The 15,574-nt window shown below is 41.6% G+C and overlaps 1 protein-coding gene across 1 annotated transcript in view; it reads right to left on the reverse strand.

Annotated features, from left to right (window-relative positions):
* LOC104618767 (transmembrane protein C15orf27-like) overlaps window positions 1-15,574 on the reverse strand; it is a gene marked incomplete at both ends in the record, with an annotated part of 41,467 nt that overhangs the window by 12,817 nt on the left and 13,076 nt on the right. Inside the window, 3 exons of the mRNA XM_010284448.1 lie at window positions 9,139-9,254; window positions 10,764-10,902; window positions 12,706-12,762. Coding sequence (XP_010282750.1) covers window positions 9,139-9,254; window positions 10,764-10,902; window positions 12,706-12,762 — 312 coding nt within the window. The remainder of the gene's footprint in view (window positions 1-9,138; window positions 9,255-10,763; window positions 10,903-12,705; window positions 12,763-15,574) is intronic.

The following is a 15,574-nucleotide window of genomic DNA, read 5'->3' on the forward strand; positions in this document are numbered from 1 at the left end:
GAAGCTACCATGTACAATCTGACTGATGGACTCTGCATATTCCTCTTGGGTTTGACAGTCATAGGCCTTCCGCAATGCGAGAAGGAAAATAAGTTTTTCTGGAGAGGCTGCAGAGACCCTTCTCTGAACCCTTAAATAGGTACTACGAGATGACACTGTCCTTCCCCTCTTCCATCCAGCACAGCTATGGGACTACGTGGCAGAGGTTGCTCTTTTTTAAACTCTTTTTAAGATCAGTAGTACAGCAGTGACCCAGTCATATCTAATTATAGAGAGTCGGAGAGGAAAAAGCAAATGAGGCGAGTAATAGGCTAAAGCATTTAAAATTTAGCATCGCTGGACTTCCCATAGTTCAAGGCCTGAAAAGCCATCAGAAAGCACGATGCTATGGCGAGCCACAGTGCCCCGTCACTCCGCGTTTACAACAGAGATGGAGTTAGCACCTCAATGCTTGAAAACTGGTGTGCAACAGCATGTAGGCTAAATGAATCTGGTTCCAGCTCTTGCCTCTCAGATGCCAACTCAAATTTCTTTGCTGTCGGATTTTGGAATCCATCAGCAGACCTAGCTTGATCCACCACGGTCCACATCAGACACGGCGCAAACCCCAGGCACATTGCAGAGCACCAGCAGTTCCTCCAAGCCGTGTAAGCGACCGGAGGGCAAACAAGATACAGCTTCCGCAGATTTTAGAAACACAAAAAGAGGAAAGAAAAAGAGATTCCAGTTTGCCACATCTGGAGACTATCTGCTTTCCAGAGCATAAGGGAAGGAACTACAGTATCTGGAAGGTGCACTGCAAGACTCAAATCTAGAGAGCAAAAGGGCAGCTTAAGCTTTCCAGATCACCTTCAGACTACCTAATATAGAGATGTAACAGAATGCACAGCTTTTTCTCTGTCTCAAAATCAGCGGACAAAGGTCTGGCAGCTGCAGGCAGCTAGCTGCATGAAATGCTCACTGCTCTTAACCAAAGGTCCTCTGGCAGCGGCAGTCGGAGGAGTCAGGTAGTATCAGCAAATGTCAAAATACAGCCCTGCTCCTTGACTCCTGCAATGAAACCTCCATGGCAGGTCCCAGATGGTGTTGTTCGTATTAACTTATCAGCTAGGAAGAAGGAGCAATCCGGGAGAACTCGCTCTTTTCCTAGCCAGCCCTAAGCTTCCTGAGGCTTAAGGTGCTTGTGCCATACCAGAGGTGCCAGTATGAATGTGTCATTCAGCCATGATAGGACTGTCTAGAGTTCAACACTACAAGACGGAGAATTTCAGGTTTTATCCTTGACTTGAAAAAAACAGAAGTCCCCCAAAATCCTAGATTTCACCTTTAAATGGAAGAAGATACCCTTTCAGACACTCCCTTGGTTTAAAGGAAGAAATGCACTCAAATATGAGAGGTAAAAAATAAATCTGGCGATTTAAAAAAAAAAATAATTATTGTCTAAGCATATCTACTTGCCTAGGTCAAACTAAAAGGCAATAAGAATTAGGTATCATTATTATTTTTCTACATTTCATCCTTCAAAAATTCCCATCTGCCAGAAAAAGAAATATTGCCACTAAAATGCTTAATTCTGGCCTAGAGGCAGGATACGATTTCTTTTTTCACGGAAGAGAAAAAAAATTGGCAGGTATTTTATAACACAAGTAGGTCAAAGTACCTAAAAGTCAGCTCAACAATTGCACTTCTGCATCACACCCAATTTAACCAGCTTAAGCGTTTACAAAGATTGGCCGAACCTTTTCACAAGCAAAAGCTTGAAGGGTATCACCGCATTTTACAGATGTGAAAAAGGAAGCACATTACGCGATCTTTCCTGCTACAGTGAACCTATGGCAAAAATGGGAGAAGAGACCAGACTTTCTGACGCCCATTTACATGTTCGAATTAATAGAGCGTTTCCAAATATCCACAGATTATTGGCAATCTTTAAAATTTCCATGCCCAGTTTTTAACAGATGAGTTGATAATTTTTATGGTTTAATATGGCTCTGCCAACAAGCTATGAACTACTCAGACTGGCACGCTGGACCAAGCAGCGGTCTGCAACCATTGCTGGGATCACCATGCTGGACAACTACCCTTTGTCCAAATAATCCTTTATTTCCCATTCATATAGGAAAAATTACTACCTTAGTTGAATCCCAACCACACGGACAGCATGAGAAACTGGACTCTACAGAGAAAACGATGACTACAGTTATTCCAGTGGACAGTTAGTACCCCTGTACAGTCAGAAACAGAAGAGGCTTTGCTGCCATCTTATGTTTGACCAACAGAAATACATGCTTGTGCCTACACCAGCAGAGGAAGCACCTGCTTATGAAGATCACACAAATATGACATTCTAGCAGAAACTGAAACCTAGACCTGATGTTTTGGCTCATGCAATGCTTCCCTCATCCACTGCCTGAGGATGAGAAGTGTATGCAAGACTTGCAGCTTTTTAAGTGATATATGAACCCTCTTTTATTGCTAGCTGCAAGCACAATCCACATGCTTGTCTTACTTTCAGGTCTTAACATTGAGCTAGTTCAGCTGGTCTAAAATCCAGGACTGAACATGAGACTGTCAAGAGCAGATACGAGGATTGAATTCCTAGGCACAGCAAAGCAGCACGGTACTCTGGCCTTCAACATCATGCGCAAGGTGAATAATAGCACACTGAGATGTTCAGAAAGGTAACAGCAGAAACTGATGTTGCCTACAAAACCATCCAGCTGCAGCTGGTTGACACGGGCTCTCCCTTCCATTTCTCCATTACCTCAGACGGTCTAGCTTCCAGGTACCATTCATGTTTGCCCTGAAGTCTATGTAGTCACTAAAACAGTGGAAAGCTGGAATTAAATACTGTTGTGTGTGTAACTGTCATTTTTTTATTGACAGAGAGGAGGGCATTCATTGTAATAATGGTATTTGTCTCACTCCCACGTTCACCGTTACTGATGCAAAGCGATCTATACAACATGTTCCACAGAGGTGCAGAACCCTAACTGTTATAGACACAGAGCCTAAAACAGAGCCAAAACCCAGCCCAATATACTGGTTCCAAACACAAACCCAAACTCTGAAAGCATGTTCAAAAAGGGACTGGGTGGGGTGGAAAAAAATCACCATTTATCATAAAGATCGATTTAAGAAAACAAAAGGACATTCAAATTAAATATCTCGGAAAAGTTAAAAAAGAAACAGAGATTTTTGCTCACTAAAGGCATGCATCTACTCAGGAGGTCTGTTCAATATTAATTTTTTCCAATTATTACTTAAAAATTATCCCAAGATATTGTAAAAGCTGGAATACAGTTTTGCCCACTAAAAGCTGCCCACTAAAAACAAAGGTTAAGTCTAAGAGAAGTAGGTGTTCCTTACGGGTGTAATTCAATGACAGACTGCATGAGCAAATTACATTGTAGGTGCTTATATCTATTGAACGTTATATTGAACGCTGACCTCAGGCAGTTCTAATGTGTAAAAGAGCTAATGAGATTGCTCTGACTGCATGTCATGCAGTCCAGGGCAGGTTAAATAAATCATTAGAAGGTATAAAATATAACAGCCTTTTTAAGTAAAAATTCTGGGCCAAGTTAAACACATGAAATTTCTTTTTGCAGTAGTAGCTGATGTAGCTATCTGAATGTAGATTCGGGCCTCTCTAACGCAGACTACTGCAGGAGAGCTGTACTGAGAAGACCAGGTTTCGTATTTTCAGGTAGACCATCCTTCCTTTAGCCTGCAAGGAAGATGCATATCGTGGGGGGGGGCGGGAAGCTTATGAACTTCACCACATGCTTCGATTTGTTTAAATTAAGACTTACTCATAGGTATCAGCTCTGTGTGAAGAATCTTGTAAATCCCACGGGGAGCCCATGGGTAAATAATGCTGTTGCGTGGAAGATAACTTATTGCGATCAAGGGGACTAAGGTAAACCATTTCCTGACTCAAGATAATTACAAGCTGAGCACTGGTCCACTTGAGACTGCTGCTGACATTACTTACCAGGACACCCAGGGTATTAATTATCTTTAATCACATATACTTTGGTAGCTTCTGGTGGGTTCCTTTATCAATAAGTTGCTAACATACTCATACTTTGCAATGGAAAAAAGTGTATTTGAAAACTTCATAGAATCACAGCATGACCTAGGCTGAAACGGACCTGTGAAAGTCCTCTAGTCCAACACCCCGCTTAAAGCAAGCCCATTTAGCTCAGGTTGCTAAAAGCCTGTCCCGTCACGTTTTGAGTATCTCCAAGGTTGCATATACCACAGCCTCCCTGGCAATCTGCGCCAGTGCCTGACCATTCTCCTAGTGAAATGTTTGTTCTTCCGTAACACGAATACAGAATCACAGAATCACAGAAACACTAGGTTGGAAAGGACCTTCAAGATCATCAAGTCCAACCATTAATCCAGCGCCACCATGTCCCCTAGACCATGTCCTGAAGCGCCACATCCACACGTTTCTTGAATATAAGGATACTTGAATACTGCACAATCCAGCTTGCGTACCGTCACCGTGCACCTCCGAGAAGAGCCTGTCTACACCCTCCCATGAGGGAGTTGAATAAAGGTGTAATAGACCTGTCTAATGCGAAAATACACTTACCACCAAGAAAAAGGGAGATACGGGCCATCTCATATAAGAACGAGTAATTAGATGGTCAGGCATGAAGAGAACATTCATTGCTGGTAAATTTTAACTTACTTAGTGTTTTCAAAATTTGTTATGTGTCCTCTCGTGGCACAAACTTGGCAATATTTTGGCAGGAAACAAACTGGAAAGAGCTATGGGGCACACCTGTGCGCTTTCTCACTCAAAGAAGGCATTAAGTGATTAAACAAGAAACAAACAGGTAAAAAATGACAGAGGCCTACCCAGAGCTCTAGACAACATCTCAGTTTACATGCCTGGTTTTGTAAAACGTGCCACCCATCCTATCTGATGTTTTACAACATGGATATAAGACTCAAAAAGGGACTTTACAGTGAATCATATAGTACTTCCCTTTAATGGTCTGGCAACAGAGTATGATTGACATAGTTTCAGAGAGATCAATGAACATTTTAGCCAGAAGCTTACTCGTGTCTAATACAGGAGCAATAACTTTGCTCAATTCTATTAGTGCTGTCTGTACAAAATGCCCTGCCCTAAAGCTCATCTGCCACTGGGATACTATCCAATGTTTATTTCCATTAGTTTAGCCGTTGTTGGTAACAATAAAAATCAGGAGACAGTTGCAAACTAATGATTTATGGGCAGAATGAAACACGGGATGACCTTGGCTGTCTTCCATTCACCAAGAAAATGACTGGTAGTTAGAAATAAATTAAAATTATTGCAAAAGGATAACATAAGTTATTTCTCCGATAGGTAATTTTACCAGCTAAATAGCCCTGTCATTAAACTAGCAGCTGTTGTACAAATTACATTCCAAGATAAAGAAGAAACTATAGCTTCCATAGTTGTTGCAGCTTTGAGGATGATGAAAAACCCAATTCCATAGGAGCTGACAGAAAAGGAGCTCTTGTGATAAGGCTGAATACATCGTCTTGGCTGGACGGTACTCAGCTGAATGACTCTTACGGAAGTTGAGCAGTAAAGATCGTGTAAGTAGATCTATGATCAGAAATGGAAATTCCTTTGCAGGTGATTCCAGAGGGGGGAAAAAAAAAAAAAAAGAATCTTCCCTGACTGGAACTTGCACTGTTAATAAAACTTTGTCACTTTGTTTTGCATTTTAAGTTAAGTTATTCTGATAAAACAATACCATCAGTAATATACTCTGTTCATATTTTTGGTAGTAATTGCAGAGATGCTTTTTTACCTTTTACCTTTATCCATTTTTAAAAATCCTTCTTACTGTGACTGCTAACGTTTCTCATGTTTTGTGAAGTCCTGTACAGCCATCTCAGCCCTTTCAGTATTTTCAGCCCTCATGCTCCACTTCCTTTTAATGACTGCTTTCTTGGCCAATGGAGAATAAATAAAACAGCAAACTATTCAAACAGTTTCGGTGGGGTACTACAGAGAACAAAGCGGTGGTCCGTGCGACTATAATTTATAAAATATATTCTGGTTTTCAGATGTATAGCTAGCCAAAAATCGACATCTGGAAAGAGTTTTCATGTTTGCAAAAGTATGTCTCCAATGTCATTCAGGAATGGAAATGTACTTTATAGTTGTGATACCCTATCACTGGCCAAAAAATATACAATTGAAAAAAGAAACAGAATTCAAAAAGTAAGATGAAGGGAGTTTGCGTCTTTCCTGCTTTTATTTTTTTAAAGCGGGAACTCTACCTTTGCCTGTCAAGCGTTAAATACCAGTTTCAAAACAGGAGGCCGTGGGAGTTCTCAGAGAACAGGCCACCAATTATTTTTGTTTTAAATCCTGAACAAAACGGGCTAATTTTTTTCCCAATTCCTCCTCAGAAATAATGAGTATTTTGTCCGAAACTTTCAAAATAATTTCAGCTGCAGAAGACGCCAGACCTTGAGAATTGCCATCCCAATTGCCTGACAGGTGGCCAAGCAGTAAGAAACTGAACACAGGATCACAGAAAAGTGGTTTCAGCTCTATCTAAAATTATTAAATAAATGCAAGCATCAGTGTGGTCACAAAGATGCAGGCTCAGGATGAATCAGCATCTACATCCACTGCTGGGACGTAGGCAACCGTGGTGGCTTGCCCATTCTTCCTACTTGGGCTGGCATTAGTGTGCGCCAGCACGTATCTGAGGCAACAGGTCAACCCCTATGGGCAGCTCCCAGTGACCCCATCTGCCCGTGCCGGAGGTGGTACCACACTGACAAGGCAAACTGGAACCCCTCCCTGCCGGTGCTCCAGATTTGAGAACAGCCAGACTACTGCAGGCAACCCTTCGCTCAAACACACAGACACGCACTCAAACTCTATGAACAAGCCATCCTTTAAAAAGGGCAGGAAAGAGAATCGAATGAAAAAGCAAAAACCTGGCAGAATTTTAGACATTAAATACCATCAGGAGACATTTTTCCCCACCAGATACTGTACACAATGTTAATGAGAATATTATAATGCTGCAACTTGTTCTTCACTGAATTATGAAGCTATTAATTTACGAAGGAAGGATGCAGTACTTGTGTCAATGTCTTATGTTGCTAACTGTAGCAAATTAGTACATTTACCTCATATTATACAGCTGAGACATTTGTTTGGCAGGAAGTCAGGACGGTAAAATAAGAAGGATTAGTATGCTGTCATTTTTCTATAGTCCATATTTTTCCATAGCTGCTGACACTTGAAAGCTAGGAGAGAACCTGCTCTGTTTTCACAGATTTACTCTTCTACCAACGCAGTATTTCTTTATGCTTGACATACAGCTACGCTGTAACCAGCAGAGCTCGGATCAGGGCTCCTAGGCTCAGCCATTTTGCAAGCCAGGCATGCAGATACATGGATCAGAATGGAGAGTGGCAAAAGCTGCTCCTGAACCCCACCTGGGATAACAAACCCATCTTTACTCGAAGCCTACGAAATAACACCACCAAAACTTGTTTGGAGATTGAGAGTGTTATTTGGCTACATAATATGCTTCCTAAAAATGCATGTTTTCAAATTTATGATTGTCAAGACCTTTAGCCTAATAGGATGGTCTGACAGACAAAATACTGCAACAGGACTCAAGAAATCACTGATTTGCCTGATGCTTTCAGTCAAAGAGTAATCTCTCCCCTGTAAAATGGGGCATATACCACTTCCCTGCTCATTTCACAACTATGACCGCAGTTGTGAACCGTAATCACTTAATATCCATTGTGCAAAGTTGTGATGAAGAGAACTGCAGTTTTGCCACTGAAGATACTTACATAATTGGAAGTTAACTAATTTTTGGCAAAAGTCAAGCCTAAGGTTTAGAAATCTGTTATGGTTAACTTGAGAGACTGTCAGAAACAGTGTTATGAAATGACACACACTGTCAACAGGTCTTCCAAATTCATCACACAGACAAGGCAACCTAACACTACCAAGAGTTCATTGCAGAATCCTAGGCTGAGATCCAGGAGAACTGGAACAAAATCTAAAAAGCCATTTGGGGACCTAAATACTGATGGCTTCACAAATATTTTAGGTTCCTCAGTAAAAGATGGGCACCTCAATCGCTGCTTCAGATCATGCACTTTTTGGGCAGCTGGTCTGTTCTGGGACAAGTTGCCCCTCCTCCCATCTGCTCAGGTCCTTCAACTTTTTGACTGATTGAGCCATTCAGACTTACAGGTCTCCTCATCTTGTATTTGAAAAGCACCCAGCACATTTGGCGAGTGGGAGTTGAAGCTAGACATCTCCAGGATTTATCTAGACACCTCATGCTTACCTTTGCAACTGAAAAAAGTAGTAAGTCACTTGGGGGATCATTCAGTTGTGGTTTGATGGTCACCTGAATGTCCCACTTAGCCTGGGCCTCAACAAACATTCCTGGTTTCTAACTCATTTGCATGAGAAACTGCAAAAAACTCCTGGCTCGTTTTCCAAACACTGGTTTCACACCTTCTTCATGTAAATACATTTGTCTGAGATATTTTAAGCTTCACCTTCCTTTACCTCAAGGCTGTGTCGCTGAACATTTGGGGGCCTGGAAGTCTTAAATCTTGACTTGCTTCCAGCAACTAGAAGCTTCTGTTGCAACATTTTGACTCTGCCAAAAGAGTCCTCGACTGACCTACAGGGAAGCTGCCTTCTGCATTTAAAGCAGGGAGATTCATTAGCTTTCAACTGCATGTACTTTTGCTAGGAATGCCGCCTTAATATAGCTGCAGTCGCCAACAATGGCAATGACTTCTGCATGTTCTTAGTATTATGCCTGCTATCTGTACTCATTCAATAAATTACATACTGGAAGCATTCTTCTTCTGTTCTTCAGATTTGTTTTCCTCACCTTAAAAAACACAAGCACAGCAGCAGAGGGAGACAGCTGCTGTTTGACAAATAGCACGCTGACAATATCCTGGCTGCAGCTAATACTTCCTTAACACTGAGACCTGTCACCTTACAACAGAAGTCCTAGTGGCACTTCTGAAATCTTAGCTTGCAGCAAAGTACACGAGATGTTTGATTAGCCATGACAAGCTATGCGTAAATAAAGATAAACTGAACTTTACCCCTTGTTCTTGGCAGATCTGGGTTAGTCTTTCCAGCTGCTCATCTTGAATAACCTTTGCCTTCTCATATTGCTGAATCATCATCTCCATCTCCACTTTCACTGGAAGGACATAGGCTGGAAAACACAAATAAGCACTTAAAGTAACCCAGCTGTGATATGTTTTTTTTTTACCAGAGGGAAAACCTTTACAGACCTTTACTGGCTAAAGAATGTCGCCCTTTCACTTGCATCTAGAGAACTAGAGTGTTTCTTCTGGGGAAGGATTTCTAACATACGAAATGCAGGTCATCAGCAGGGTTGAGATCTTGTTTGGTCAGATCTCCATTTGCCTGGCTGAGCTCAAATGCATCCTGCACGCCCTTCCTAGCTTCTGTTCCACTAACACAGATCCTTTCCAGTGTTTACCACAGATTTCCTGAATTGCTGGGTTGGAGGATTTTCTGCTTAGGGTTAGGCCCATCCCCTCTAAACCTGAACAGTGTGGCTCCCTTAGGAAAAGAACTATTCCAGAGCCCTAAGCATTTAATTCCTAGACTTTGTGGTAAGAAATAAGTCCTTAATGGAAATAGCAGACTAAGAAGGGTATTTTAAAAAACAAAAAGGCATTTATCTTCTGTTGCTTTTCAAGCTACAGCCCAGTTCTCAATAGGTCTTCTGAACGTCTCTGGAAATTTTGCTCCTGCCATGACTATGTCAAACTCAGACTGATCAGCAAAACAGATCCATGCATATTGCAATTCTTGATGTTTTCTGTTTTACACAAGGTCCTGAACTTTTCTTGCACACTTCAGTCAGGGGGCTACGACTTTTCCTCAACTCTGAATACAGAGATTCCTGGGCATCTAAACCCAAAGTAACAACTTGACTCTGATCTTTCACACACAAGCAAAGTGACCCTTCATTTATTCCCTTTCCACCTCTTCTCCCTGTAACCTGAAATGCTTGAAATCGCTAACACAAACTTTGTTTGTCTTTACTTCCAGGCACAACCACCAGTTCTGCTCTCTGCAACCTGGTCTTGCTGGGGCTTTCTTATCTCCGCTGGTGCTTCCCCACAGAGGTCTGTGCAAAACAATGCCGATACAGGCTTCATTATTATGCTGTAAAACACATCAGCATTACAGAGAGCCCCTTCAGCATAGAAACTTCAGGGTAAGAAAATGCTCCTGGAATCTGACATAAAAATTGTCTTAGAGACAAGAACTTGGAAAAGAAAGCCTCAAGACAGAGCTAGATGTATGGAAATGGGGAGGGTGCAGCAAATAGCAGAAAAGCAGATTGGAAGCAACTATTTTGCAGAATCAGGAATGACTGCTGGTGGCAAGGGACAGGAAGCAGGTCAGGGTATTTACCTCACAGGATAGGGGATGTGAAGGTGCCTAACAGAAAAAAACAACCAATCTATTCTAAAGGCTCATAGGGAACAGGAGATAGAGCCACAAACTTGAGGCCTACTCTCCTCCATGGGAGTCATAATTCTCTTCTGTTCAGTGCTTTTAAAATGTAAGGGGAAGGAGAACAACAGAAACAGTGGTGGCAAGCAATCTTTTACTATTTTTAAAACCTCTTTTTTCCTCAGTCTGCCAAGTAATTCTTGAAGTGATAAACTGAATCACCACTCACCATCAATGATCCTCTTCACTCTCCATATTCGTAGTGTGATAATAAGGCTGATAGCATCCCATGGGCTGCTGGGGCCATTAGCCACTGTTGAGGCCACCATTGGTGCCAAGGACAAGATTATGACAGCACCATCAAACACCTAGAGAGAAATCAGTTTTTTCAAACCCTTCCTAAAGATCATAACCCTGCCATTCCTGCCTGGGGACTTGAAGGGCTCCCACTTTGCCCAAAAGAAATGCAATTACGGTATATATTTGAAAGGGTTATGAGAGGTGGCCGAGCCCCAGAAAGGCTGCATCCTTTTTAGGTAGCACAACAGAATTCCTTAGTGCATTTTATGAGGTGAAGAGAGATAAACTGTGGTGGGAGGGCAGGGAGAGAGAAAGGTATTTGGAAATGCTGGCCAAAATCCCCAAGCAGAAGTGATAGCCTAAAATGCTATTAAAGCCAAAGAGTTTTATTGTCATTGGTATTTATTACCTGTTACTTGGCATAATGTCATCCCAAAAAAGGATACAGTCCCTGCCCATGGATCTTATTGTCTAAATGAAGAGATCAAGAAGACAAGGAGAAAAAGATGGAGCAAAGAGGCTTGATGGCTCTTGGCCATGTCCTGACGATACAACATGTGTGGGAACAGCCGTACATCAAGACAGAAAGACTCCCTGCTCTCACCTTTATTGGACAGCTAGGTATTCAAGGATTTTGACAACTGGGACTACTCAGAATGATTTGCATGACATTAGTCGCATTGTGGATTAGATCAGAAAAGGCAATTGTGCAAAGCATCAGACAGAAATGCATGACTAAATACATTTCAGAGCAAACTGGCAAGTGTTGTGTCTGTCCTTACACTCACCTAGCAAGGTAGAATAGAATACCACGTTCTCATTCCTACTGTGACCCTTCCCAGCTGCCAAAGACCATTGATTAATGTTTTGCATAAGGAGGCAGGGACATGGATTTTATAGGCACCACACATTCAGAATTGTGCACAAAAATTCAGTGTATTGAAAAGAAACACTTCTTACGGCTACTATTTGGGCAGATGGGCAGTGAACAATATCACTGCAAATACCAAATTACCAAAATAAATTATCAGAAACTGCTGCATTTAGCCCCAATAATACGAATATCTGGATTAACAATTTAAGTTTCACTTCAGTTTTTTTGCAAAACAAGTTAAAAGGTTTACAGCTTTATTACAAAAATGTGCAAGCCTCTAGACCCACTTAAGCTCCAAAAAACACAGATTTTCTTCTGGTACGTCCCGTGCAGTATTAGTTTATCAGACAGTATCAAGAAAGAGCTGTTAATTTCCCTGATCTCCAGATTTCTGGTCAGATCAGGATTACGTGTTACTTATAACACAGGCATTTCCTTATCTGCCTCTGCAACAGCATACACATTCTACCTCATTTTTAATTTGAGGTACAAATTACGGTGTTTATCACAATTCAATTTAATTAAAAATAATTCCACAATAAAATCGGGGGTTTTGCCAAAGCAGTACGTTCCATCAGAAAACTGCACACAATCTTTCAACCAGTTCTAATTTCAACTTGATTACGGGAATGGGGTTACACAAGTCTTGTGACAATTTTCACTCCTATGGCTCATTATCTCAGGGTAGCGGTGTCCAGAGTTAGACTAGCACAGCTCTAGCAACAAAATAAACACATAAAACAAACCCCCCACGATCCCTTCTTAATAAAATATTTCCAAATATCATATTTTTCTGAGTCTGTCACAGAAAAAGGGACTGCATCATACAGCTATGTATCCATGCATAAAATGCGAAGAATGTGCATATACATATACATATGCATCTAAGTTAAAAGATACAGTATTGCATCAGGTCTATAACAAAGCCACCCAAAGCAGTTCTTAATATTCTTACTGTGTTTGCCTGAAAAACAGTACAAAGAGTAACAGTGCTTACCTCTATTTTGTTTTCAATGTAATCCCATATGCCAAGGACCACAATCCTCAAAATAGTCTAGTAAAATAGATTAGAGGGGAAAAAAGATGATGACTGTTATTTTAATTTTAGATAAACATTTAGTTCTTTATCTATTTAAGGGATCATTTTTATCTTATTTAAGCATTATGCATGTCTTCTGAATAATAATGAGGATCTCAAACTAAAAGAGGGTAGATTTAGACTAGATATAAGGAAGAAGTTTTTCACAATGAGCGTGGTGAAACACTGGCACAGGTTGCCCAGAGAGGTGGTAGACGCCCCATCCCTGGAAATATTCCAGGCCAGGTTGGACAGGGCTCTGAGCAACCTGATCTAGTTGAAGATGTCCCTGCTCATTGCAGGGGGGTTGGACCAGATGGCCTTTAAAGGTCCCTTCCAACCCAAACTATTCTACGATTCTATGATCTAGAAATAGGTACACTTCTGTATTGCTTTCCAACCACTACATCGGCTCAGTGAAACTTCCATAAACAAGTTCCAAGTTCAGATGTTCATCAGTCTTTCCATCCTGCTCAAACTTCTCTTTTAGACTTGTGAGGTTTAGACTACCAACCCTCCTCACCCCAGCCCCCTGACCCAAGCCTATACAAGATCCACTGTGGGGCCCCCTCAATTGGAATGGGGGAAGATTCTCTTTTCTTGCCATCTTTGATACGCCAGTGCTTACTATTTTCTAAGGAAAGAAAAGAGGCACTGCCCCCTCTTCATGCCTAAAGAGGCTGACATTTCATCAATCTGAAGAGCAGAGGCTCTTATTCTCCCCCTCTGGAGTACAGGGCTGCTGTTTTATTATAAAATCCCAGAAAGTCACAGCATAAGGGAGAAAAATATCTCTGTGATCCTCCTCTATTAAGCAAACAGCTATAAGTTGCATCAGTAGCTAGAAAAGAGGAATAAAGAAAGAACGCAGAATGAACCAATGGTGAATTCCCATTAAAAAAATCCAGTGGCATCTTTCCTCATTTTTAACCCAGCTTTCAGAAGACGCAATAAAAATTTTTTTTTTTTAAAAATCAATCAACCGATTCATGATTGAAATTGAATTCACATAAAAGCCTAACTGGTAGGGATGTTTTCTGCCAATAGCAACATCAAGGTCAGATTTTGACAGACACTACAGACATGAAGACTCTAACCGCAGCTGTGCCTTGCAAAGATCAAAATGCTACTTTCTCCCTTAAGGAACGGTACTAATGACAGAAGGCTCGGCAGACCTATGTCTGAGGGGTGTCTGGGCCAAGAACCGCACAGAAAAAAGTGACTGTGATGAATATATGTATCTCCTCTTCATTACAAATACAAATATATTAAATCCCTAACAACTCTGAATTTATGCCAAACATACCAGCACTAACTAATTGCAGAACAACACTGGATTTTTCAGTACTGTTCCTATGCATGGTTTTGCCAAACCCCCTGAGCCCAACTGCCTCACTTGGCCCGGGATGACTCTGCTGAGCTCTATCTTGGCACTCCAAACCTGGATAACAGCACTTAATCCTGTTTTGCAGAGGGAGACATTGCAGTGGGAGATACGGTGCTTTCAGAGCCCAGCCTCATACCATCAATGAGCAGGAAAGTGAACCAGCCAACGCTTACTCAGAAATGGCGTATGTGAAGCACGGGCCAAGTCTGGCTGAGAAAGGAAGTCGCTCGCCCGAAGAGAAAAATGTAGCGTGCTCTTTCCTCTACAAAAAAATTATGAGGATCTAACGCAGACACCAAGAACTGCTATTGCTGCTAGCCTGTACTTCTCAAGAGAACATTTTACTCCCAAAACATTTTACAGATGCAGCACAGCAGTAATTCACGGCCATTTCCTTATTAACCTATGTGCTCAGAGTTTATCTATGGAGGAAGAGATGCACAACTGCAGCTCCTCAAATCCCTTAATGACTCCAAATTCACCAGCACGATGTGATGCGATGCAAGTGCAAGGTGTAAGTACACATGCTGCTGTACAACCACGGCACTGCTGCAACCTCAACTCACATCCTGAGCAGAACACTTTCAGACTAAAGCATCCCTGTAAGCTCCTCTGTGAGCATGTCCCTCACTCCCCACTGAGAAGCTGCACAAAATGCTTAAATACAAGTTACTCATGAGCCTGTAGGTTCAGCTGTGTAAGGTAACCTGGGGTCAACCACAGCAAGCTCCACTGCAGGCAGTCATCAGGCAATGCATGAAGAAAAGCAGTGCTGCCTTTAAGGCTTGGGATTATATCCTTCCTACAGCAACCCTGTTGAGCCAGATTGCTCTGTGCCATCATTTTCTCCTATGCTTAGGCAGCATTTATGAAGTGCTAGGCCAAGGAGCAACTAACTAAAGGATGGCTGAACATTTAACACATTTACAGTAACTGATGCTGAAAATCATTCTTCCTTCGGATAAGTGTGTACAGAAGTATTTTCACTGAAATAATAAGGCATATCTGCACAAAGAAAATCGAAACACTGTCTCAGAACCCCAAACACGATTTAACGTGGTGCTGTTGAGAGAACATAAAAAAGGATTTCCTTTCTGCCTTTTTAATTCCTCACTGCAGTGTTTAAATGAGACTGTGCTGCTGTCATATTAATGGGTCTTAGAAGTTCCAAGGGCTGGCAGCTAGCACCAATGTTTTCATTTTCGGTCTGCTGGTGTGAATCAGCACGAGTCAGCAATGACTGGAAGTCTACTCAACCGACATTTAATGCAGCAACGGTTGTTGGTGCTACCTCTAGAAGACAGGCCTCCTCCTCACAAAAAAAGCCTTGATGAATAGCATCTTTGCTCTCAGCTAAAGCCGAGTGTGTCTATAGTGTGTCTACACTATAGCACGGAAGAG

This window comes from Phaethon lepturus, unplaced genomic scaffold (assembly GCF_000687285.1).
Source record: "Phaethon lepturus isolate BGI_N335 unplaced genomic scaffold, ASM68728v1 scaffold7823, whole genome shotgun sequence".
NCBI lineage: Eukaryota > Metazoa > Chordata > Aves > Phaethontiformes > Phaethontidae > Phaethon > Phaethon lepturus.